We start from the raw sequence: 25,796 nt of genomic DNA on the forward strand, positions 1-25,796 counted from the left end.
CCTCCCCTCACTCCAAACCCAGAGAAATGTTTTTTTCCCCAAATCCCAGACATCTTTTACCCCTTATAGGAGAGGATTGTCCTACTCCAAATCACACACCTGCTTCCTCTTAGGAGCTGCACCCCACAGTTCTCACCAGAGGAAATGCCTCCCCTTACCCTAAGTCTCACAACTCTCACATGCACACAGGATCTGCCTCCAAACATCCCCTGGGGTCATGATCCCCTTCTCCAGGAAAGGCCTCCCCATAGATCTCAAACCACTCCCCCAATGCACACAGGATCTGCCTCCTCCTCCAAGTCTCCTAGAAGCTGCTCTCTGTCCCCAACCACAGTCAGCAGGGATGGGAAACTTCCCCACCCCCACTGCATAATCCCCGGGGAAAAGGTCACCCCCTTGCCTCCAACTCCCTTCTCTTCCAAGTATACAGGGTGTCCCTTGCATCCCAAAGACAGGACTCTCCACAAAGTGTCCTGAGGCCTAGTGCCGTGCTCCCTCCCTTCCCAATGTGCACCAACCCATTCTGCCCAGCTCCTGCAAAGGTAGCAATCAGCACACACCACCCTTAGCATCCCCGGGAGCAGGATCCAGCCCCATCTGTGCCCTGAAGGCTAGAGATGTGGTTGCTCATGTGATGCAGTATTCCCCAGTCTCACTACAATGCATGCTATAGCCTGCCCTGCCCCACTCCTCCATCAGCAGGGGCCCTGGAGACAGGTTCCTCCCGGGCCCTGGCAATGAGAATCCCCACCCCGCTCATTACACTTTAATATACATCCTACTTTGCTCCTTCACTGGCTGTATGCACCCCACTCCCGGCAGCACCTCTCTGAGAGATATGATCTCCATCTCCACCACCATCCCTACGGGGGACAGGATTCCCACTATCTGTTCCCTGAGGTCTAGAGACCTGGACCCCACACTCCGACCTATGTACAGTCCACATCAACCTGCTCCACACCCTGGCAGCCGGGTCTGTGCCCACGCCAATCCTGACTTCCCTGTGAGGCAGGATCTGTCTCTGGGCTCCTGAGGATATTCCCTCCACTTGGCTGCATGCTTCTTACTGCCATGTGGTGAGGATTAGGAAACCTGATGTGGGGGGAAACCAAATCACCTGTTGCAAGGGAGTCCTAAAGTTCCCATCAGCACATCCTTCCCTTAACCTAGCCCCAGTACCCTCTGATTACCTCCTGCCTCCTCAAAAGCCAGCACCCCACATCCCCCCACTCCCATCAAGCATCCCAGATGGTTTTGCTTAAAACCCTGCTTGGGCCGTCCCTGACTGAGAGCAATAAATAATGTCTTAATTGTTTGTTTAAAGGTGGAGAGGGGACTGTTAGAAAAAGCGATGGCTCTGCATAACGAGGGGCATCCAGGGTGGCTTGGGGGAGAAAAAAACAGACTCCCTCTCTCTCTATCCAGTAGCTTCCCAATCAGTTTTGCCCCCTTTAAGTGCAGTCCTTGCCCCCAGAGTATTACCGATAGACACAGTTTAAATTCTTGCAGAATAAAGGCTATTTCGGTTGAGATGTCCCCAATAGAGTCAGTACCGGTTCAGATCAGCATGAAAAGTTCTGGACTCTGATCCAGATGGTTCTGTTGATAAAATAGGGCTGTGGTACGGCTAGATCTGCTCTGGGGAAGGCTCTTGTTGTGGGGTATCCTGGTTCTTCCTCAGTGTAGTGAGAAAAATGGGGGCATGTGTACCCCATGTGGTTCTTTCCACCTTGTGTTATGTGGCCTCTGCAGAGAAAGAGGGGGACCTGTACTGAATTAGCAGGGATGCATGCCGTTGGGCTGGGAGTCAGACTTGAGGACTCCCGTCTGCCAGTGATGTATGCAATGGAACGGACCCAAATTGCTTTCTCATCTTCCTGCAGAGCTGGCAAAGCTCGTCTCTGTCTTTGAACTAAGCCAGACAGCACTGAGAGGCGGATGGGTAGCAGTGATAAATAGGAAGCTGTTTACACCCGAAAATTAGTCATCTTTGGAAGACATGTTTGAGGTGAAGCTCAGGGTTCCAAGCCTTGCTCAAAATTATTACCCCTCAGTTTCCCCATCTGTAAAAGAGGGGTGACATCATGTTGCGGGATGTAGAGGAGATTGTAGAGGGAGGCTGGGAGAGCGGTTTCAGTGGGCCAGATCCCCACCTGGTGTACATTGCCGTAGCCCTAGGGACTCGTGCTGAGCTAGGGCCATTTACACAAGCTAAGGATCCGGCTCAATGAGTTGATGTAATTTCGGATATCACACTATTGTGGTTTATTACTCATAGATTTTCAGGCTAGGAGAAGGGATCATTTGCTTGAGGCCCAGGGGCTTTAATCCAACTTTGCCCTCGAATCCCCCTGCAATTTCTGTGATTTTTACAGTCCCGTTGTTTAGCCTGCCCAGATGAAGGTTGAGGGAGGATCTGTTTGTACTCCATGAATGCACCAGGGGGTTAACCCGAAGGAGGGAGAAGAACTACTGAAGCTAAAGGACAGTGTTGGCACAAGAGCTGATGGGGTAAACTGGCCAGGAATGGATGGAGGCTGGCAATGAGAAGAAGGCTTCCGCCCATCAATGGAGGTTCTGGAACAGCCTCCCCATAGGAGCAGTGGGGAGCAAACATCCCAACTAGTTTGAAGATGGACCTGGATACGTTTCTGAGTTGGATGATAGCACGGGGCTGCCTGCACTAGCAGGTCCTGGAGGCCATGCCCAAGAGGTCCTTTCAGTCCTCTGTCCAGGAATAAATTATGCCAGAGTAAAGCACCTGTATACTGGGTATAACTGCATCCACACTACGGGTGGTGCTGCTTTAGCTATACCAGTGTAGTTAGTGATTCATAGAGTGCAAGGCCCGAAGGGACCATGAGATCCTCTAGTCTGAGCTGTATAGAACAGGTCAGGTCATTTCACCCACTTCCTTCCGTATTTAGCCCAATTGCTTATAGCTGACTCAAGCCTCTTCCAGAAAGGCCTCCAGTGTTAAGATGGAGAATCCACCACTTTGCTGGGGAGTTTGTGTCAATGCTTAATCCCTGGGGCTGTTAAAAATTGATGCCTTTAGTTAAATCGACACAACTATTGTGCGTCAACAAGACCCTCAAATCTTAGCTGCTAGTTGTGCCAAACTTTTGTGGACAGAAGCGTGGCTGTTTAGAAGCTGACGGTACCACCTTAATATCTGCCATGCATGTTATAGCAAAAGCATAATGGATTCGCTTAATGGTATTTACAAACAATAGCTTCAGTTTCTGTCTGCTAAAGAGCTACTTGTCCCTGTAATGAGTTGAGCTTAAAAAGACAAATTCTGACCTCTGCAGAGGCCACTGGCTGGAGCTGCACACAGAGAGATGCATTGTTTAGTTACAGCTACACTTCTTACTGAATAAGAAGAATATCTGTGTTACAGAAGGAATTTGTAAAGCAAGCCCTGTTTGGTGTCTCAGCTTCCGGGTCAGTGTTGGTTTCCTTGCGTTGGGGTTATTCTGTTTGCTCTACCTTCTCCAGGGAGAATATTTGCTGTCGGAACTCGAAAATTAACCCTCAAAGGGAAATGGCTCATTTTGGCAATATGATGCACAAATTGATCTCTGACCTAGATCGGGGACCCCATTGAGCTGAGCGCTGTGCAGGTTTCCCTGATCAGTACTGAGGGAGGAGGTCCCACTGGGCTGGGAGTTGGACAGGACCCCCTCCCACCTCCCCTGACTGAAATCAGGGAACCCATCATGCTGGTCAGTGCACAGACACCTAGCGAGAGATAGACCCCAGAGGGCTCAGAGCCTAATAGCAGAGGATGGCTCATTAGCCCATTTTGCAGAGGGAGTATCTGGAGGCCCAGAGAGATGAAACAACTCGCCCAAATGCTATGGCAGAGCCAGAAACTGAACCCACATCTCCTGAATCTCAGCCCAGTAACCTGACTCGAAGGACTAGCCTTCCCTCTCCAGCTGCGCGGATGGAGTTCTGTCTCGGGCAGCGTTAGCCATCCCAGCGTGGGGGAAGGGCGACGGGAGCAAAGGTCAATTGAGACTGAACCTTGGGGAACTCATCCTGATGGCAGGATGGTGACCCCTAAGATGTGGGGGCTGACATTTGAGACTGGAGACCATGGGGGTCTGAACTGGCTGGGGTGCAGCTGGTGTGGGATAAGCATCTCATTCCATGTCTTCTTCTCTTCCAGGAGTTAATTGTCTGGCGTACGATGAAGCCATCATGGCTCAGCAGGATCGCATCCAGCAGGAGGTGAGGCTTCAGAGGGTTGTTGGGTGTAGGGGAAAGTAGTCTGCCAGATCTGAGAGGGGTCAGTGGGTGGATCTCAGAGGGGCCTTTGTGTCCGTGCTCTCCCTTCACAGTTTCTGGTAGTTTCACGTTCCATCTCCAGCCTCTGGGATGTTGGGGTTTTGGTACCTGGCCGCTGCCCTCCCTATGCTAACCCTGCAAATCTCACCCACAGGGGTTGCATGTAGCCTTAGTCATGTTCTCCCTAACCTGCAGCTGCTCAGATGAGGGCAAATGGCTCCCACCGCTAACCTATGAGGACGCAGCTGTCCTTCACCCCCATCTCCATCCTTTGGCTCCACAGGAAACTGGGAGCATAGGTACAGGTGTCAGGACTCCTGGGGCCTGGGATCCATATGTAGGGGAGGGCAGTAGGGGGTGGTTGGGACTCTGAGGTGGACTTAGGCTTGGTGGGGCGTGGGAATAGATGGGGCTGGGGGATTGTCAGGGCCCTAGGGGCAGAGGGGTGGAGGAAGAGATGGGACTGGGAGGGGTCCCCTGTGGGCTAGAGGAGGTGTTATTGGGGCTCCTAGTCCAAGGGTGCTAGGCAGCATGGGGGCACTGTGTACTGGTGTGAGGGGCTCATGAGGGCTTATTGAAAATTTTCCATCAAAACACTCTTCCATAAAAAAATCAGGTTTCTGACAACAGATTTTTCCGCAAAAAGCATCATTTGCTTCTTTGAGTGATAGTTCCTATTGTAGTCCATTGAGGGTTTACGCATGCACTGTGTGCCCAGAGGTCTTGAAAGTATTAGCGTCTGTTGGTCTGGGCATGCACCCTTCCCTTGCCTCATGGTTTCGTCTGAGGCGACAAAGGACAGGGCAGACTGACTGCGTCTCCAGTTCCTTCTCACCACCGCAAGTCAGAGCTACTAGTGTCCTCTTGTCTCTGACACACTTGAAAATAAACAGGATTTGAATTGTACATAGTTAGTTTTATTCTCGTTGTTTTTCAACTGTAGTTTAGCGTTTAGTAGTAGTTTTTAGGAGATAAGAGATTTTGGAGAATCTGTTACTAGTCCCTCCCACCCAATCCAGCACCTGCATCCAGGTACTGGATTATGCCGAAGACTCCAGGGTTCAAGATTGTTCATTCTCAGTCAGCGACAAGCACCAATGCTGCTCTGATCCTTGGGAGAAGCCCACATTTCATCCAGGTGCAGTATCTGCCTGTCCTTCCTAAGGCATACCTGAGAAGGCTGGGATCTCTGCCTCAAAAAGCACATCATGGAGGTCGCCATGAGGCTGCAGTCGGATCCAGGCTGGGGAACCCCTCCTGTACATCAGCCTGAGAAATCCAGGAGTGCACCTCCAACTGCAGAGATCGAGTCCGGTTCTGCCAGTAACAGTACTATGGACCCCATGCTGGAGCCTAGTTGGAAGGCAAGGAAGCATGCGCATAAGTATGGCAGTCAGTCTTCCTCCAGACCCAAGAAGGGCATTGTGCCTTCCACGAGTTCCAGCCATGGAGAAGTGGCACATTCCAAGGCTCACAAGCGTGACAAGAAATCGCACAGACCAGTGGATTCGCCAGTACCAAGCTGTGCACACCTTCCAAATTAGCCACCTCTAAGTCAACAGAACCATCGATTTCAAAACAGTTCCAGGTTCGTGCCATTAACACTGGGGAGGTTGGAGACAGCGCCTGGGCCTCATGTACTTTTTGCTCCAGAAGAAATGAGGTCTCCACACCTTCCTCTACAGCAGGTATGGGCAAACTTTTTGGCCCGAGTGCCACATTGGGGTTGCGCAACTGTATGGAGGGCCAGGTAGGGAAGGCTATTCCTCCCCAAATAGCCTGGCCCCCGCCCCCATCCACCCCCTCCCACTTCCTGCACCCTGACTTCCCCCCTCAGAATCCCCAACCCATCCTTGTCCCCTGAACACCCCCTCCCGGGACTCCTGCCCCCATCCAACCTCCTTGCTCCCTGTCCCCTGACTGCCCTGACCGCTTTCCACACCCCTGCCACCTGACAGCCCTCCCTGGGACTCCCACCCATCCTCTACCCCAGCAGAGAAGCCACTGGTACCTCGCTCCGTGGGGCTCTCCGCAGCATCTGGTGGATCCATCCTGTTGGCCATATTGGCCTCAATATCCACTTTCAGAGCCTTCCCAATCAGCAAGAGAGGGTTCACCCCATCCCTGCTTTGGGCATCCTTGAGTAGATGTTTGGAACTGGTTTTGGAGAATGAGCTGCTCAGTCTGGTACTGCCGGAACAGGAATGATTTCCGTCATCTCCAGACACAACAGTGACCTTGGTTCCGCCCCCTCACCCCCAGATTACTTTCACCAGTCCCAGGACTTCCTACACAGATTCTTCATATACCACTGGAGGGAAGTATGGGACAAACAGCATCAGCTTCTGGACAGCCTTCTGGCCTTGGTACCGACATTCAGATCCTGGTACCGACCAGGGTTTCTCTACTAATCAACTATGCCATTCTTTAGCTGGCTTGTACCATTAGGCATACCCAGCTAAGGGGTCTGAGTTTCTGTTCTCTCACCCCCACCCAATTCTCTCAGGATCCAAGTGGCAATTGAGTAGGCCAGGCAGCAGCACCCATGCGCCACCCTGGTGGACAAGGAGGGCAAGTGGTTGGACCTTCTGGGTCGCAACTACAGTAAATTGGAGGACTTTACTTTCAGTTGAGAAAGTCATATTTGGCCAATAAGGCCTGGTAGTTCAATATCTGAAATTGGAGGCTAGCCGACGAGAAGACCTTGCGACCCATAAGGTCCAGCCGCTTGACTTCCTTTTCTGCCTGGTGGACATCTTTTTACCAGCTTGGAGTGCGACAACAATGAACAGGTGGGTCCTGGATGTCATTCAACATGGCTATAAGATTGAGTTAATGACACTACCTCACCTCTGCCCCAGCCCCTCCTCAGGGACCACTCTCACGACATCATCTTCGCTCTAGAGGTCAACTGTCTACTGCAAAGGGGAGCAATAATCTGGAGGAACGTGCTCTATTAGGGTGCGGGGTTCTATTCCACTTATTTTCTAGTACCCAAGAAGAAGGGCGGGTAGAGACCAATCCTGGGTCTCCGACGCCTCAATTGCTTTATATGCAAACCAAAGTTCTGTATGGTCACCTTAGCAGCCATCACACCCTCCGTAGAAAGAGGCATGTGTTTTATGGCTCTCGTTATGCAGGGCACCTATTTTTGTATAGATGGGGAGATTCTTGACATTCACAGTAGGCCCTGAACACTTCCAATATGTAGTCCTACCGTTTGGACTCACCACTGCTCCACAGGTCTTCGCCAAAATTTTCTCTGTCATAGTGGCCCACCACTGGCGTCACGAGGTCCTTATATTCCCCTGTCTTGATGACTGTCTGCTACCAGCGCGATCCAGGGACGAGGGTTGAGCCTCAACCTCCATGTTACTCAGGCTACTTTCTTCCCTGGGGGTAAGTGTCAGTGTTGAAAAATCAACTTTGGTTCCCATGCAATCCCTGCATTTCATAGGGGCCTCCATCAACTCAGTCTCAGCACAAGCCTACTTACCGTGGGACAGGTTCGAGACCCTGCAGGAACTCATCATCAAAGTAGTCAACAGTTCTTCTGTTTTGTCAGGACTTGCCTTTCCCTCCTTGGCAACGTGGCAGCCTGCACATACGTCACTGCTTTCGCTCACCTCTGACTTCGCCGACTTCAGCTATGGCTCCAAAAGTCTAGTCACCCACAGGATATACCACAGACTTTCTGCTGTCAGTGCCTCCCAAGGTGCTCTCCTCGTTCCAGTGGTGGACGTACCCAAGACAGGTCTTTGCCGGGATGCTGTTCCTCTCATCTTCATCGGACACGACTATCATCATGGATGCATCACTCTCCGGATGGGGTGCCCACATGGGGGAGCATGTGATGCAAGAGACCCAGACCCCTTGGGAATCCAGAATACACATCAACATCCTGGCGCTTCGGGTGTTACGGTGAGCATGTCATGCATTTCTTCCATCCGTTCGCTTGCATTGTGTTCTCGTCATGTCTGACATCATCACCATTGTTTATTACATCAACAAGCATGGGGTCACAAGGTCGACTACACTCTCTGCGGAAGCGGTTCATCTATGGGATTGGTCCATTGCCCACAAGATCCTGTTGTCAGCAGCTTATCTTCCAGGGGCTCAGAACATGATTGCAGATTCTCTCAGCAGGACATTTGTGGCCAATCACGAGCGGGAGCTTCACAGCACCATGGTCAACAACATCCAGACTGGAAAGGCATGTTGAGTGGGGTTCCAGAGGAATCAGTTCTGGGTCTGATTCTGTTCAATACCTTCATCAGTGATTTAGATAACGGCATAGAGCGTACACTTATGAAGTTTGTGGATGATACCAAGCTGGGAGGGGTTGCAAGTGCTTTGGAGGATAGGATTAAAATTCAAAATGATCTGGACAAACTGGAGAAATGGTCTGAAGTAAAGTACTCCACATTGGAAGGAACAATCAGATGCACACCTACAAAATGGAAATGGCTGCCTACGAAGAAGTACTGCAGAAAGGGATCTGGGGGTCATAGTGGATCACAGGTTACACTGTTGACTCCTGTTTAACGTTATTGCAAAAAAAGCAAACATAATTCTGGGATGTATTAGCAGGAGTGTTGTGAACAAGACACGAGAAGTAATTCTTCCTCTCTACTCTGCACTGATGTGGCCTCAACTGGAGTATTGTATCCAGTTCTGGGCACCACATTTAAGGAAGGATATGGACAAATTGGAGAGAGTCCAGAGAAGAGTGACAAAAATGATTAAAGGTCTAGAAAACATGACCTATGAGGGAAGATCGAAAAACTTGGGTTGGTTTAGTCTGGAGAAGAGAAGACTGAGAGGGGACATAACGATTTTCAAGTACATAAAAGGTTGTTACAAGGAGGAGGGAGAAAAATTGTTCTCCTTAATCTCTGAGGCTTGGACAAGAAGCAATGGGCTTTAATTGCAGCAAGGGTGGTTTAGGTTGGACATTAGGAAAAACTTCTTAACTGTCAGGATGGTTAAGCACCAGAATAAATTGCCCAGAGAAGTTGTGGAATCTCCCTCATTGAAGATTTTTAACAGCAGGTTAGACAAAAAGCTGTTAGGGATGGGCTAGATAATACTTAGTCCTGCCTTGAGTGCAGGGGATTGGACTAGATGACCTCTCAAAGTCCTTTCCAGTCCTACGATTCTATGATTTTCAGCCAATGGGGGATTCTGACCAGGGATCTCTTTGTCTTCCACGCCAACAGCAAGTGCACCACATACTGCTCCAGGAGATGGGGGGAGGCTTGGCGCCCATTCCCAGAGTGATGCCCTTGTCCTCCACTGGTCAGACCAGATCAATTGCGCATTTTCCCCTCTAATGCTCCTGCCATGAGTCCTCCATGTGATCAAGGAGAAGGCCATGGTTATTCTGATCACCCCGTTCTGGCCACGCCAGTTCTGGTTTCCACAGCTGCTCCACATGTCAGCTCATCCTCCGCTTCTCCTGCCAGCTTTCCCAGAACAGCTTTCACAACACGGCGCCAGGATCAGGCATCCCGATCTGCAGATGCTTCACCTCAGAGCTTAGTTTTTGGATGGGCATCTTCGCTATGAAATGTTCATCGGCAGTACAAGACATCCCTTTGAGCAGCAGGAAGGAGTCCATGAGGCGTTTCTATTGGGCCAAGTGGCAGTGCTTTGCCTGCTGGGCCCAACAAGGGGTTTAGCCTCTGATGAAGTGGACATTCCCTTCTGCTGGACTACCTTTTGTCCGTGAAGACGTTGGGACTTAGTCTCAATTCCGTTAAGATCCATATAGCAGTTGTCAGTGCCTTCCACCCTACCATGGAAGGGCAGTCCATATGTACACATCCATTGACTGCCAGGTTTTAGAAGGGCCTCCTCAGAACCTTCCCACCCTTTCAACTTATCTCTCCCCAATGGGACCTCAACCTCATTCGCTCAACATTACCACTGGCTTCCTGCTCCCTGTCTCTCCTTTCCACGAAGGTTGTCTTCCTGGTAGCTGTTCCTTCTGCGAGAAGGATAGGCGCACTGGGGCAATGATGGCAGACCCCCCTTTCACCACGTTCCATAAGGACAAAGATTGCCTGTGCCTGCACCCCAAGTTTGTGCCAAAGGTTGTATCCTGCTTTCATCTCAGACAACCCATATGCTTACCTGCTTTCTTTCTGAAGCCACAGGCCTCAGCGGAGGAGCAGTACCTGCACTCCCATGACATCCACAGGGCCCCAGCCTTATGCTTGCAGAGGGCGAGACCATTCCGGAAGTCCCCAGACTGTCACAATAGCTGAAAGACTTAAGGGGCAGGTGATCTTCACACAATGGATTTTGGGGTACATAACACTCTGTTATCGGGACTGCCTCCACTCCTTGGGGTGAGATCCCATTCCACAAGAGCACAAGCATCGACTGCGGCCGCCCTTCACACCGTACCGCTTTCAGACGTATGCAAGGCGGCCACATGGCACTGGGGACGACATACCTTTTTCCACGCATTACGCTTTGGTACAAGATTCTCCGACAGATACCTTGTTCTTCATGGCTGTCCTCTGTTCAGCTGTTTCACCCTCTTCCTCACACCCTCTTCTGAATTAGATACTGCTTGTTAATCACCCTCTGTGGAATACAGTAGGGACTGTCACTCGAAGAAGAAGGGGAGGTTACTTACCTGTAACTGAGGGTTCTTCAAGAGGTGTGGTGGTGTAGCAGGGCTCCCTTTGCTCCTGCCTCTGCTGCGTTCACAAACCACTTAGAGACCCTGGGGCTCAGCAATCACCAGTGCAGTTTATTTACAGTGTGTGCTCCCACCACCTTCCCACCACATACAGCTTGGGTTTCCAGCCTTACAGACTTCTCCGCTTCTGCACCCAGGAGGGAAGGGCTACCGCTCTCCTTCCACTCTCTGGCTCCGCCCTTGCTTCCTTCCTCTGGGCCTGTATGTAGCCCCAGGCTAATTAGGCTGTCTGCTATTTCCCATTCGCCAGTCAGGTGCAGGTTTCTCTAGCCAGCTCCAATTTACCTACCTTAATTGGAGCTGGTGTGTCAGAGGGCTGGCTCAGGAGTTCCTGCCCAGCACCCTGTCACAGGTCCCTATCTGTATTCCACATCCCACCCTCCTTCCTCTCTGCTGTGGACCTGTTCGATTTGTGGTGCAGAAGGAACTGGAGAGGCAGTTGGTCCGCCCCACCCTTTATCGTCTCGGGTGAAACCATGAGGCGCGAGGCAAGGGGGCACACGCAGACCAACAGACACAACTACTTCAAAAATCTCTGGCTCCGGACACGTGGCGCATGCGTAACCCTCAGTGGAATACAGATAGGGACCACACGTCTCTGCGAACCTCCAGTGACAAGTAAGTAACTTCCTCTTACCTGGGAAAAATGTGGTGGTGTGGGGGTTTCTGTCAAAAAATCCCAACCTGAATGTCCGAAAACTGAAATGTTTTGATTCTGAAATGCTGCTGCAGTGCCTCATGGGAGTTGGAGTTCAGGTGCCTCATGCTCTCATTCTCCTCTATGGCTGGGCTTTTCAGCTGGACTGCATCTCCCGTGACGCACCATGGCTTTTGCATTCTTTTGCATAGAGGGGGGACTGTGGGCCCTCGTGGGAGGTATATGCCAGCCAGGAAGTCTGGGTGACAGTTAGGGCGCTACCAAATTCACAGCCATGAAAAACACATCATGGACTGTGAAATCTGGTCTTTCCCTATACTATACAGATTTCTACCCTATACTATACAGATTTCATGAGGGAGACCAGTGTTTCTCAAATTGGGGGTCCTGACCCAAAAGGGAGTGGCAGCGGGGGTCATAAAGTTATGTGGGGGGGAGAGTAGTATTGCCAACCTTACTTCTGCGCTGCCTTCAGAGTTGGGTGGTCAGAGAGCAGCATCTGTTGGCCAGGCGCCCAGCTCTGCAGGCAGCAGCGCAGAAGTAAGGGTGGCAATACCATACCATGCCATCCTTCTGCGCTGCTGCTGGCAGCAGCTTTGCTGTCAGAGCTAGGCTCCTGGCCAGCAGCTGCTGCTCTCCTGTTGCCCAGCTTTGAAGGCAGTGCTGAAGTAAGGATAGCAGTACCGCAACCCCCCACCCCCATAATAACCTTGTGATCCCCCCCCACAACTCTTTTTTGTGTCAGGACCCCTATACTTACAACATTGTAAAATTTCAGATTTAAATAGCTGAAATCATGAAGTTAATGGACCATGAATTTGGTAGGGTCCTAGTTATAGTGGAGAATAGGTGCACGAGCCACCTGGACTACAGTTCCCAAGAGGCATGGCAGTGGCTCAGCAAGAGGGTGAAGGCAGTGCATTGGTATATGTAGTTCAGCGGGGTCCCCTGGCCTATGGAGAGGAATGGGGGCATGAGGTAGCCAGACTACAGCTCCCAGGAGGGACTGCAGCCAGCTCCAAGTCTCCTTCTGTAGGCCCTGGGTGTCTGTTAGCTCAGGGTGCCTCCGTAGCAAGGTTCGGGAGCCATGGCCACTGCTTCCCCCCTCTCCCCCCCGCTAGTGTGACGGCACCTCCCATTGTCCTTCCAGATCGCCGTCCAGAACCCCCTGGTGTCGGACAGACTGGAGCTGTCAGTTCTGTACAAGGAGTACGCGGAGGACGATCACATCTATCAACAGAAGATCAAGGTAGGGACCAGCCGGGCACTCCCAGACCCTCCCTCCAATCCCAGTCCCATGACTCCAGGCCCTTTCCTCCTTAGTCCCCCTGTCTGATCCCACATAGGTCCCCTGCTTCTCCTGGCTCCCCCATCTCCTAATTGCAGGCCCCAGCCTGCCTCACCCTGACATCTAAATCCCAGACTTCTCTCCCTCCGTAGTCCCCCAGCCTCCCCTCGAGCTCTCCCTCCCAGCCCCTCAATCTTGGCCTCTCCCTCCCGCCCCATCTTATCCTCACTAGGTTCACCCCTCCCCCCACTTGAAAATCCTGGCCTTTCCTGCCCACGCAGTCCCCCAGTCACCCCTCCTTGGTATTGTCCCTCAGACTCCCCTCTCTAAGTTGCCCGCTCCCCACCCCCTAAATTCTGAGCCTTCCCCCCCACAGTCCCTCCCCCCACCCTGCCCCGCCAGGCTTTGGCAGGAGCAGGAGGTGTAATAACGCTTAGTATTTATGTGGCACTGTCAGCCACTAACCTCCTAATTATGCCCCACCCCACCCCCCCGGCTCTGCACAGGACCTGCTCAAAAAGTACTCGTACATCCGGAAGACGCGGCCCGACGGCAACTGCTTCTACCGGGCGTTTGGCTTCTCGCATCTGGAGGCCTTACTGGAGGACAGCAAGGAGCTGCAACGGTAGGGTGGGGCCCTGTGGGAGACGGGAGTCTGCCTCCTCCCCCCCAACTCCCTCGACAAGGGGGTCAGTGTGGTATGAGGACAGTGGGAGACTGTGGGGCTTCTCAAGGGGAGAGTGCCCGGCTAAGACTTGGGAGACCTGGGGTTTATTCCCAGCTCTAAGGTCACCCCCTTCCCGCTCTGGGCCTCAGTGGCCCCATCTGTAAAATGGGGATGATGATACTGACAGCCTTTGTAAAGCTCTGCGAGATTGACAGTGAAAAGCGCCATATAAGAGCTAGGGGGGATTATTAGCCTGGCACGCACGGATCACTGCTTCTATCCCGGAGGGCAGGCTGGGTGACTGGAAAGGCCCCAGCGAGTGACTCCTGCCAAGTCAGAGCTCCGGCCGCATGACATCTTCCTCGAATCGAGGACACTCCTTAGACGGTAAGGATCTCCCCCGCCTGCCCTTTTTGGGTTTGAAACAAATGCTGATTATTCATCTTAGTTACGGCACAAGGTCAGCACTCCTGGGTTCAGTTCTTCGAGTGATAGTCCCTACGTGGATTCCAGACGTGGGTGTGCATGCGCGCCATGAGTTGGAGCCGGAACTGTTCATAGTAGCAGTACCTTGACCCGCATGTGTGTTGTGTGTTGACTGCATGGTGCATCCGAGGCTTTAGGAGCTGTGCGGGTAGACGCCGCTCCAGTTCCCTCTTACTGCCGCACGGCCAGAGTCAGAACCCCTGTTCCCCAGTGTTCATAGCTCACTAAGAGAACTGCTCTCTGTTCATTGTATATAGTTTTTCTGTAGCTCTTAGAACTTAGTTGTCTGTTTGTTAGTTAACTTAGTTATTTAGGTTTCTGTTGGACTTTCTCACCTCCGGGGGCTTCTCCCTGGCCCAGGACTATGCCTGGCCAGCCGGTTTTAAATACTGTGCTTTCTGCTCGCACTCCTTCTCCGTAAGAGATAAGAACTGACGCTGTCTCTGCTGTCTTGTGAGACTCATATCGCCGCCTGCTGCTTCATCTGTCGCTCGTTCCCACCTCGTACCTGGGAACCAGAAAACTTTGCTTCTGCAAATTCCTTATGGAGGAGGCAGTGCACCCATGTGCGGAATTGGATCAGGCGACCATAGAGCCGATGCCTGGCACCGGTGGCCAGCACGACCCGGGGCCCTTCCTGCCTGGCACTGGTGGCACCGTCCCATCCGGCTAAAGCCCACTGTGCACACTAGAAGCACACTCATGGTCATAAAGGCAGCTCCCTGACGGGGACCGCTTCCAAGCGCAATGTTGCCTCTCCGAGCCGTGCCAGGTCAGGTGAGAAGTCACATACCAATCCGGATGCTCCTGCTCCAAGGAAGTATTGCACGCAGCACAAGTCCAGGCACTGCACCCCCAACAGCGCCTCTGCCAGCCCTGGTGACTGATCCGCCACTGTCATCTCCGGCGGCTCCTACTCCGCCAGGACCATCCAAACTCACGTGCACTCTGGTCTGTCTGTCCCCTCTTATGCCCACAGCTGAACTCATACTGCCGTTTGCTGGCTCACCTCCATGCCCCGGTCCTTCAAGCACCTTTCGTCTACCATCTGCTCCAGCCTGCTGCTCCATTCCACCTTTCTCCACTGGACCTTTCAGACAAACTCTCGGATTGCCTGGCCTTCACCTCCCTACACTGTTGGTACTGCCGGCTCTGACAGACCCACCCTTACCGGACCTGCCTTTGGACTCTGTGAGTGGTCCTCAGAACTGGACATCGCCTTCTCACCTGCCCAGTCATACAGCCCAGAACACTGGCACCAACCATACCGTCAGCTGTCTGCTCCACCAGCTGATCCGTGGTTCCGCTACCCATGGGCACCACCAGTGCCTGGTGACCTCCCATGCTTGGCCCTACTGGACTGCATGGAACCCCTACTGGGACCCAGGTGTGCCACTCTGCCTGCATCACTGCCCTTCTCCAGTGCCCACTGCTCCTCCCTCTGTGTACAAAAAGCCTCTGATTGTTTCCACGCCAGAAGTGCCATTGCCCCCTCCAGACAATATGGGCACCTCTTTGTTTCCCTGACGATGCTCCAATCATGTGCAGTACCAGGACTTGCTTCAGCGCATATCTACAGTCCTCAACCTGCCTGTTGAAGATGTCCAGGATCCACAAAACCAATTATTGGACATCCTGCAACCCCTGGCCCCTCCCGCACTGCGCTCTTTGTTCACAATGCCCACATGCAGCCAGCCCAAGCCACTTGGCACACCCTGGCCTCTTGTGTCTCTACCCTAAAACGGGCAGAGCACCACTACTTCATGTCAGCGAAGGGCGTGGATTTTCTTTTCACCCTCCCTCACCCCAATTTGCTGGTGATACAAGCTGTGACCGAACACACACGCAAACAGCATTTCTATTCCACCCAACCAGACCGCCAAAAAGTTGGACCTGCTGGGCCGCAAAATCTACTCTTCAGGCCGCGAATTCCATATTGTGAGTTACCAAACCAGCCTGGCTAAGTAGGACTTCCTTTTGTACTCTAAGCTGGTGGACTTTCAGGCCTCCCCCCCCCCGGAAAAACAGCAGGACTTCCAACACCTTGTGGACGAGGACAGGCTGGTGGCTAAAGTAGCTCTCCAGGCCGTGATGGATGCCACCGATGCTATGTCCTGCTCCCTGGCATCTGGGGTCATCCCCCACCGGGACTCCTGGCTCCAGTCCAGCGGCTTCCTGAAGGAGGTTCAGACCACCCTGGAGGACCTTCCCTTTGAGAAAAATACATTGTTCAGTGACAAGATGGGGAGGGGTCTTTGCATTCTCTCAAAGACTGTCACACCGGTTGCTGGGCCTCTGTACCCCGTCCTCCACTCACCGCCAGCAAGGGTCGTCCTTCTGACCCATCCCCATGCCACAGACCAGCCTTATCCGCAGCGCCTGCCTGATTCTTCCCTCTGTTGCCCATGTTCACAACGACCACGCTCCGCCACTACAGCTACTTCTTCCACATCTACCTTTTCGCAATGTCCTCCCAAGCAACCCTTCTGACTCCTTCCTCTATGCCTCCCACCGCCCCACTGGTGGTTTTTGGGGGTCGCCTCATCTCCTTTGCTCACGACTGGGGCCAGATTACCACTGACCGCTGGGTGCTGGACATCGTCCACCAGGGCTACCTTATGGAATTTCTCTCCTTCCCACCCTGCTGTCCACCCCAGCAGCACCTGAGCACTTCCTCGCATTGCCACCTTCTCAGAGAGGGAGCAGATGCCCTCCTGAGGAAGGGCACCATAGAACTCGACCCGCACCCCTATCGGGGCTGGGGCTTCTACTCCCCCTATTGTCTCATGCCAAAGAAAGGGGGAAGCCTTTACCCTATTCTGGACCTCCAGCTCTTGAACAAAATTTATCTGCAGATTCCATTTCCAGATGGTCACCCTTCCCCTCATTTTCCCCTCCCTTCCCTGTGGATCCTGGTTCGCGGCTGTCAATATGAAGGATGCCTACTTTCCATACCCATGTCTACCCCACTCATCGCAAGTTCCTCCGAATCACGGTGGGCCATTCCCACTATCAGTTCTGGGTCCCCCCCTTTGGTATCACTACTACATGTTCACAAAGGTCTTCGCCTAGGCTCCCAGGGTGACACCCTTCTCCTGTCCTGGATCACTGGCCTCCGCTTTGCATTCCCGTCCATTCCTGTGGTCCCTCAAGTCCTGCATGAAGTGCGGCATGACTGCACGACCCTTCTCCTTATTGCCTCCGCCTGGCCTCGCCAGTACTGGGACACGGATCTCCTACATCTCTCTGCTCGTCCTCCGATCCGTCTCTTGGATCTCCTTACACAAGCGAACGGGCAACTGTGACATCCCAACCCAGGCCCTCTCCATCTCATGGCCTGCTATTTGGATGGGTTTGTGCATACACCATGCGTGCTCCTCCCTGGTCCACGACATCCTTACCCATAGCTGACGCTCGTCCTCTCAAGCATGTTACCAAGCCAACGTTTTACCGGCTGGGCGCAACACCACCTGCATGCCATCTCCATTCTCATCGTCCTGGATTACTTCCTTTCTCTCTGTCAGTCAGGCCTCACCCACTCCTCCATCCGCATTCACCTGGCCGCGCTTAGTGCCGTCCTTCCTTCTGTGGATGGGTTTTCCATCTTCACTCACCCGACTATCTCCCACTTCCTTCGTAGCCTTCTCAATGCCTTCCACGCTGTCCAGAAGCCTACTCCTTCCTGGGACCTTCACCTTGTGCTTTTCGCCCTCACTAAGTTGCCCTTTGAACCACTTGCCACCTGCTCCCTTGCCCATCTTTCCATGAAGGTGATCTTTTTGATAGCTGTCACCTCCGCACAGTGCATTAGTGAACTGGCGGTCATGATGTCTTTCACAGTGTTCCACAAGGACAGGGTCTCCCTGTCCCTCCATCCCAAATTTCTCCCCAAGGTGTCCTTGCCATTCCACCTCAACTGGTGCGTACACCACCTGACTTTCTACCCCAAACCACACACCTTCCCTCGAGAACGTGTGCTCCACACTCTTGATGTTTGGCGGGCACTGGCCTTTTATCTTTACAAATATCTCCATCGCTGGGAAGCTTCTTGCTAGAATCTTACTGAATCTCCTGCTCCCTCTTGCAGAGGAAGTACTTCTAGATTCCAGTGTGGCTTCAAACCATCACAAGGCACCACTGACATGATTTTCACAGCCAGGCTGATCCAGGAAAAATGTCAAGAACACCACCAGGAGTTGTATATGGTCTTTATCAGTCTGACCAAAGCCTTCGACTCTGTCAGTTGTGAGGCTCTGGAAAATCATGTCAAAATTTGCCTGCCCAAGCAAATTTAAGACTCCTCCAAGACCAGATGACTGCCTCCATCCTGTGCAGTTGCTCTACCTCTGAGCCCTTTGTCATCTGAACTGGCGTAAAACAAGGTTGTGTACTGGCACCCTCCTTTTTCTCCATTTTCTTAGCAGCTATGAAAACACTAACCCAAGACTGTCTACCACAGGGCACTGGCATCCAATATCAGACTGACAGCTACCTCTTCAACCTTTCTCGTCTCCGTGCCAGAACTAACTAATATTGGCAACAATAGCCGAACTCTAGTATGCGGACGATTGTGCTGTAGTTGTGCACTCAAAGGAGGATCTGCAAACAGCCCTCAGTTGCTTCTCTGAAGCTTATAAAAGCCTAGGGCTATCTCTGAATATTGGCAAAACAAAAGTTCTCCACCAGCCAGTCCCCGGTCAATCATCAGACCCAGCAAGGAAGATCTACAGTGACAAAGAAGAACTGGAAAATGTAGAATACTTTGCCTATCTTGGAAGCCATCTCTCAGAGAGGGCAGAGATAGACATTGAGACTCAGCACAGAATTCACTGTGCCAGCCTTACCTTTGTCAGACTTTGTTGAACACCCAAAGAAGAATCACAACATCAGAACACATACTAGTGTTCTGATGTTGTGATTGTTGAACACCCGGCAAGACTTTTAGTTTATAAAGTGGTGGTAATGCCAACTCTTCTCTACGAGACTTGGGTGACCTACAGAAAACACCTGAAAAACCTGGAACACTAGCACTTTCTTTGGAAGATCCTCAACATAAAGTTAGAGGATCATTGCACTAATGTCAGTGTCCTCACAGAGGCCAACATCTTCAGTGTTGAAGCCCTGATTATCCAGCACCAGCTGAGGTGGAGCAGGCACTGTGTGCGCATGCCTGATGTACGCTTACCAAAACAACTGCTGTGCGCCCAACTCACCAAAGGACAAAGGAAATGGGGAGGCCAAAAGAAATACTTCAAAGACACCCTCAAGATAAATATCCAGAGATGTGGCATTGACACCACGCACTGCGGGAGAGCAGCCCAGGATAGGGATAACTGGCGAAGACTTGAGGGAACGTCCACTTTTGAGGAAAATGGCCTTGCCCTGGTTGCAGAAAAATGCCAGAAAAGAAAGAAAAGAAAGACAATTGTCACGCAGCAATTGCGGGCCAACCCTGTCTTCCAACACCACCTGCAATGTCTGCCAATGAGCCTGTGACTCAAGGACTGGACTAGTCAGTCACCAAAGGACCCATGAAAAATAAAACCTGTGAAAGAGATCATCCTCGACCTCGAGGGATCGCCGATGACATTGAGCAGATGTTTGAGAGAACTTTCCAGAATGATTCTAAGAGCTTTTTCTTGATGGGTAACATTTAATTTAGACCCCTCATTTTATGTGTATAGTTGGGATTATGTTTTCCAATGTGTGTTACTTTGCATTTGTCAACATTGAATTTCATCTGCCATTTTGTTGCCCAGTCACCCAGTTTTGTGAGATCCCTTTGTTTTGTAGCTCTTCACAGTCTGCTTTGGACTTAACTATCTTGAGTAGTTTTGTATCATCTGCAAATTTTGCCACTTCACTGTTTACCCCTTTTTCCAGATCATTTATGAATATGTTGAGTAGGACTGGTCCCAGTACATACCCCTGGGGGACACCACTGTTTACCTCTCTCCATTCTGAAATCCGATCATTTATTCCTACCCTTTGTTTCCTATCTTTTAACCAGTTACCGGTTATCCCTTCCCTCTTATCCCCTGACCGCTTACTTTGCTTAGGAGCCTTTGGTAAGGGACCTAGTCAAAGTCTTTCTTCAAATCTAAGTAAACTGTATCCACTGCATCCCCCTTGTCCACATGCTTGTTGATCCACCTGAAAGAATTCTAGTAGATTGGTGAGGCATGATTTCCCTTCACAAAAACCATGTTGACTCTTTCCCACCAAATCATGTTCATCTGTGTGTCTGATAATTCTGTTCTGTACTATAGTTTCAACCAGTTTGCCCATTACCGAAGTCAGTCTTACCGGCCTGTAATTGCCAGGATCACCACTGGAGCCTTTTTAAAAAAATTGAAGTCACATTAGCTATCCTCCAGTCATCTGGTATAGAAGCTGATAGTTTACATACAACAGTTAAGAGTTCTGCAGTTTCACATTTGAGTTCCTTCAGAACTCTTGGGTGAATGCCATCTCGTCCTGGTGACACAATACTGTGTAGTTTCTCTTTGTTCGTTCCAAAACCTCCTCTAATGAGACCTCAATCTGGGACAGTTCCTCAGTTTTGTCACCTAAAAAGAATGGCTCAGATTTGGGAATCTCCCTCGCATCCTCAGCCATGAAGACCGATGCAAAGAATTCATTAATTTTCTTAGCAATGGCCTTGTTGTCCTTGAGTGCTCTGTTAGCATTTTGATTGTCCAGTGGCCCCATTGGTTGTTTAGCAGGCTTTCTGCTTCTGATGTACTTACATTTTTTTTGCTAGTACTTTTTGAGTCTTTGGCTAGCTGTTCTTCCAATTCTTTTTTGGCCTTCCTAATGATATTTTTACACTTCATTCGCCAGAGTTTATGCTCCTTTCTATTTTCCTCACTAGGATTTAACTTCCATTTTTTAAAGGATGCCTTTTTGCCTCTCACTGCGTCTTTTACGTTGTTGTTTAGCCACAGTGGCTCTTCTTTGGTTCTCTCACTATGTTTTTTTAATTTGGGGTATACATGTAAGTTGAGCCTCTTATGGTGTCTTTAAAAAGCTTCCATGCAGCTTGCAGGGATTTCACTTTTCTTCTGTACCTTTTAATTTCTGTTTAACTAACCTCCTCATGTTTGTGTAGTTCCCCTTTCTGAAATTAAATGACACGTTTCACCTCCTTAATTCCCTGCCATCACAGAGGCCCGTTGATCTCTCCTGTTCTCTCCCTGGGCTAAAATGCTTTGCTCTAGTTCTAGCAGTTGAGTTTAGCGTGCGGGTGCTGGGTGAGGTTGGTGGCCTGTGAGACAGAGGGGCAGGGCTGGCTTCATGAACAACGGGGCCCGATTTGAATACCCAGCCACGGTCCGGGACTTCGGTGGCAGGGGGTCCGCTCTGGGTCTTCTGTGGCACTGAAGGACCCCCTCGCCGCCAAAATGCTGCTGAAGACCCGGAGCAGATCCCCCCCGCGCCGCCGGGTGAGTAAAAAAAAAATTAAAAAGACACCTAAGGCGCAGGACCCGATTCTGGGCAATCAGGAGAATCGGCTTAAAGCTAGCCCTGCAGAAGGGGTCTGACTAGATGATAGGGAGGTCCCTTCTGGCCATAAACTCTATGACACACCCCCGCCCCGCTGCCCATACTGACCCCATCTCATCTCATCTCATCTCATGCAGGTTCAAGGAGATCTCTGCCAAAAGCAAGGAGGACCTGGTGTCCCAGGGCTTCACAGAGTTCACAATCGAGGATTTCCATAACACGGTGAGTGACGTCCCCTCCACCCCTACCCCCTTATGGGTTGGGGGCAGATGCCATCAAATGGGATGGGATGGTTGGAGCAGATTGAGACTAATGAAACCTGAGTTTGATTCTTGGATTTCCTGCAGGCTGCCCGGGCGGCTTCATGTTAAACCCCCACCCCCACACACACACCCCCATTAGGCCCTCGGTTTCCCTAAGCCGAGGACATCAGCATGACTGCGTATGGGTGCCACTGTAACTGACCAGAGTCCAGCCTGTTTATTCTGACTCTCGGAGAGCTCGTGGCGGTGGGTTGGGCGGTGGAGCAAGGGGGCTGCCTCTGACACCCTACCTCATGTGCCCCTCCAGTTCATGGACCTGATAGAGCAAGTGGAAAAGCAGATCACGGTCTCCGAGCTCCTGGCCTCCTTCAATGACCAGAGCACCTCCGACTATCTGGTGGTGTACCTGAGACTGCTGACCTCCGGCTACCTACAGCGCGAGAGCAAGTTCTTCGAGCACTTCATCGAGGGAGGCCGCAGCATCAAGGAGTTCTGCCAGCAGGTAGGGGCAGCAGGTTCCAACCCTAGAGTTTGCCCTCCCCGCCCTCTCAAAATCCTGTGCCGACACCACACTGAGCACGAGGAATTTGAGGGTGGGAGATCCATGGCATGATTTTGCACTGGAGTGCCCCTGTCCCTCCCAAACTGTCTTGGAGTGGGAACTACAGCCCAGCTCCTCCCTGTGTCGAGGAGATCTCTGGGTAGCGAGGCCGAGACCTTGCCGACTTGTGGTCTGAGGAGGATTGGTGGGAGGTGCTGAAACCCAGCTGGCTCATGGTCTCAATAGCATCCACAGTTGGTTCCTGGGGCAGGGGGAGGGACGGGACAGGGCAGGACTAGCCTGCTCTGCCCTTGGGAGAGGGGTTGAGATCCAATAAATGTGTTATCGGAGTAAGATTCCCAGCTTGTTCCCTGGAGGGAACGGAAAGGTGTCCCCTGTCCAGTGAGAGAGGTCACTGAGACCAAACTGACTTGTGATCTCAGTCGGACCCCTAGGTAATTCCCCTGGGAGGAATCCCCTGTGTGGCGGAAGGGGGTGCGGAGCCCTGGCCAACTGGCATCTCGATAGGTAGCTGGAGGCAGGGAGAGCTTTGCGACAAAACAAACTTGTGATCTGCATAGGAGCTGGAGGAGGAGGAGGGGAGGAGGCCTGTTGAGCCTCACCTGAGAGGAAGTTGGTAGCATCTGTAGGCAAGTCCCCAGGTAGGGTGGGGCGGGCTCCCTAACCTTCTGTGTCCCACTCGATCCCTTCCAGGAGGTGGAACCCATGTGCAAAGAGAGCGACCACATCCACATCATCTCCCTGGCTCAGGCCCTGAACGTGTCTATCCTGGTGGAGTACATGGACCGGGGCGAGGGTGGAGGCACTAACCCCCATGTCTTCCCAGAGGGCTCGGAGCCCAAGGTGTATCTACTGTACAGACCGGGACACTACGACATCCTGTATAAATAGGTGCCGGCCAGCTGCCTCCGCTCCCTCCCCCCAGGCGTCCCGTGAGCCCCCCCTCCCCGCACCAGCAGTCTCTGTGGTTGTAAATGGTAATCTCGCGCACTGCTCTCTTTGTTTTCTGTTGTTACACTTCCCCTGCTGTGTTTTATTAAAGGGGTGCTGGTGAATGGAGCCTGCTTGTCTGGTGGATTTGTTCAGGTCGCAAGGGGGCAGTTAGCTGTTGTCCCCTGGCCTGTCTGTCCCCACCCACCTTGGATTAGAGCACATGATTGGGCCTGGCTAGGCCGGTGCCCCCTTTCCCCCGACCCTGCCTGTGGTCCCATGTAGTGCAGGGAAAGTACCTGAGAATGCTGCTGTGGGACCTTGGCAGGGTGCACCCTGAACATAACCGTGGCTACTGTTCACTCTTGTCCTTTGTGAACTCAGCCTGGATGGTTTTACCTCTCATCTGACATCTTGTGACCGTGAGCCCCAGAGGCTGAGAAGTAAGGTGGTGTTGCATCTGAAAAGGCCACCTGAAAACTGTCTTGAGGTTGCAAAGTGGAGTGCTTGGAAGTTAGGAAACACCTGCCTGTGCTATTGTTGTCTTCATTCTCCTGGGTCGGTGAATGCCCAGGATGAAGGGAGCTTGCTGGATGGGTAGCGATTCAGTATTTGTTTCGTTTCATCCTCCTTGAGCCCTGGCCCTCTGTGTTTTTTGCTGCCCTGCCCCAGAGGCAGAATTCAGAAGAAGTTCTGTGTCCTCTAATGCAGGAAGCACCCTGTGTGGTGGTGGTGTGTATTTGGAGAGATGGGTCAACTCCTGCCAGAGGTTCAGAGTATCCAGTTGTGCCTGCCTCTGGAAAGTCAGGCAGAGGCACCTTGCTCAGCACAGCAGAGGCAGAGATAGCATCTCTGTTGACTGCATGAGCCAGAACAGGTTCCTGCTGTGGAGAAACTGCTATGGAGATGGTCATGTCAGTCCACTGCCTCGATTTGAATTGCCCCAGTGGAAGGCACCGATTGGAATCAGTGTTTCAAGGTGGACTTCATTTCTTAAAGAAGACAGCCTTAGCATGGGTCAATTTACAGCTCAGCAGAGGTGGTGCAGTCAGGGGCTAGGCTATCCCGAGAGTTATTACAGGGCGTGCTATTGTCTTAATTTAGCATGGGATGTTTGAAAACAGCAAAGGCTCCTTTGCTCAGGCTTTGTGTCAAGCTGCCTGAGAATGGTCAGGGAAATGCACCAAGGCCTTGAGACAGGCCCAGCTAAGAGCTGAAGCTTGTCCTCAAGGTGTTGGAGTAAGGCTCCTGCAGCGTTAGTTCCATGTGTTGTCCTTTCAATAAGGATTGCATTGATTGGTCGGTCCAGGGTGGGGGCTGAACACCTTGCTGCTGCCCCTGATGGATTCTAGCAAGAGTTAGCATTCCCGCAGTGGAGCCCTGCCTCCTCCCAACAGCTGGAGGCTTTACCCCAGTACTGCACACTGGTGAGAGAGCCCCTCTAACAACCAGTCACTGCTTTGTCAATAAATTAATAAAGAAGAACCTTGGGGTTGTTAAGCTGAGGTGCCACTGTAGCAATCCGTGACAGTTCATCTTGAACATACATAACATACCCCACCATGCTTCAGATAGAGACTGCTCCTAATAGAGATTGGCACCATGCAGGCAGTGGAACCACTCCTGGCACCTCGGATCCAGCAGAGCAGCAGGGAAATGCTCTGGAACCTTTATGCTGACACCAAAGCTGGGCCTTTGTACTTGAGCTGCTCTGAAGCAAAGTTCATCTCACGGGGTTTGGGGGGAGCGACACGAGGGGAGGGAGAAAGACAGCTAAAAATGACTCCCAGCTATATTCCTTGCATTAAGACAGTCACCTCCATGCCCTCTCTGTATACCTTTAGGAGGCCCCATCCCAGCAGTTTCAGGGAATAAAACTGGCTTCTGACCATTGAGGCCTATTAATTGCGGGGAGGAAGCAGACTTGTGGCAGGCTCTGTACAAAGGGGACATTATCCACCCTTTTATTAGCTTTCTAAGGTTGAGCTCTTAGAGCACGTCCCACACACCACCCAGCAAGAGAGGGACCTTGCGCCCAGCTGCAGGGGCTGTGCAGTGCTACCCTGAGTCACATGGAACAGGCTCCTGCTATAGTTCCCCAGCCAGGAGCAGAGCTGATGGTCTGGGTTGGGCACACAGGCACATCTGGGTTGGTGTGATGCCCAGCTCGCACATGACCTACCCCCAGCCAGTCGAGCTCCTGGAGCTGTAGCGCATGGCAAGGGCTCCCTTGTGGAGCCAGTGGGCCTTTGCCCAGCAGAAAACCCCTCTTTGTTTCAGCCATAGCTTCCCGGGGAGGAGGTGGGTTAGGTTCAGGTCATGTCTCACTTTTGAGATGTTTCCAAGAACGTTTCAGAGCTGTCAAATGTGCAGACAAATCTACTGGCTCTTATGGAAACTACTAGGGTGAGTGCAATTTTCCAGTTGT

General features: G+C 51.9%; 1 protein-coding gene and 1 long non-coding RNA gene across 6 annotated transcripts in view; one reads left to right on the forward strand and one right to left on the reverse strand.

Moving 5' to 3' along the window:
- The window catches only part of LOC120368573, a 22,468-nt gene extending 14,228 nt beyond the window's left edge, over positions 1-8,240 (reverse strand). The window contains exons 1-4 of one of the 3 annotated variants that reach the window (XR_005582650.1): positions 7,793-8,240; positions 7,527-7,689; positions 6,308-6,486; positions 5,223-5,649 (exon numbers count right to left, since the gene is read on the reverse strand). This is a non-coding gene — a long non-coding RNA (uncharacterized LOC120368573). Of the gene's footprint in view, positions 1-5,222; positions 5,650-6,307; positions 6,487-7,526 lie in introns of those variants that run through there. The other 2 variants (XR_005582649.1, XR_005582651.1) reach the window with 2 other exon arrangements.
- Positions 1-23,498, forward strand: part of OTUB1 (OTU deubiquitinase, ubiquitin aldehyde binding 1) — a 24,900-nt gene extending 1,402 nt beyond the window's left edge. For all 3 annotated transcript variants that reach the window (XM_039480760.1, XM_039480761.1, XM_039480759.1), the window contains exons 2-7: positions 4,178-4,239; positions 12,817-12,915; positions 13,461-13,579; positions 21,751-21,835; positions 22,184-22,378; positions 23,132-23,498. In XM_039480760.1, the coding sequence (XP_039336694.1) occupies positions 4,178-4,239; positions 12,817-12,915; positions 13,461-13,579; positions 21,751-21,835; positions 22,184-22,378; positions 23,132-23,329 (758 nt within the window). In that variant the 3' untranslated portion in view covers positions 23,330-23,498. The remainder of the gene's footprint in view (positions 1-4,177; positions 4,240-12,816; positions 12,916-13,460; positions 13,580-21,750; positions 21,836-22,183; positions 22,379-23,131) is intronic.
- The last annotated feature ends 2,298 nt before the right edge of the window (positions 23,499-25,796 follow it).

The sequence above is a fragment of the Mauremys reevesii genome, linkage group 7 (assembly GCF_016161935.1).
Source record: "Mauremys reevesii isolate NIE-2019 linkage group 7, ASM1616193v1, whole genome shotgun sequence".
Classification (NCBI taxonomy): domain Eukaryota; kingdom Metazoa; phylum Chordata; order Testudines; family Geoemydidae; genus Mauremys; species Mauremys reevesii.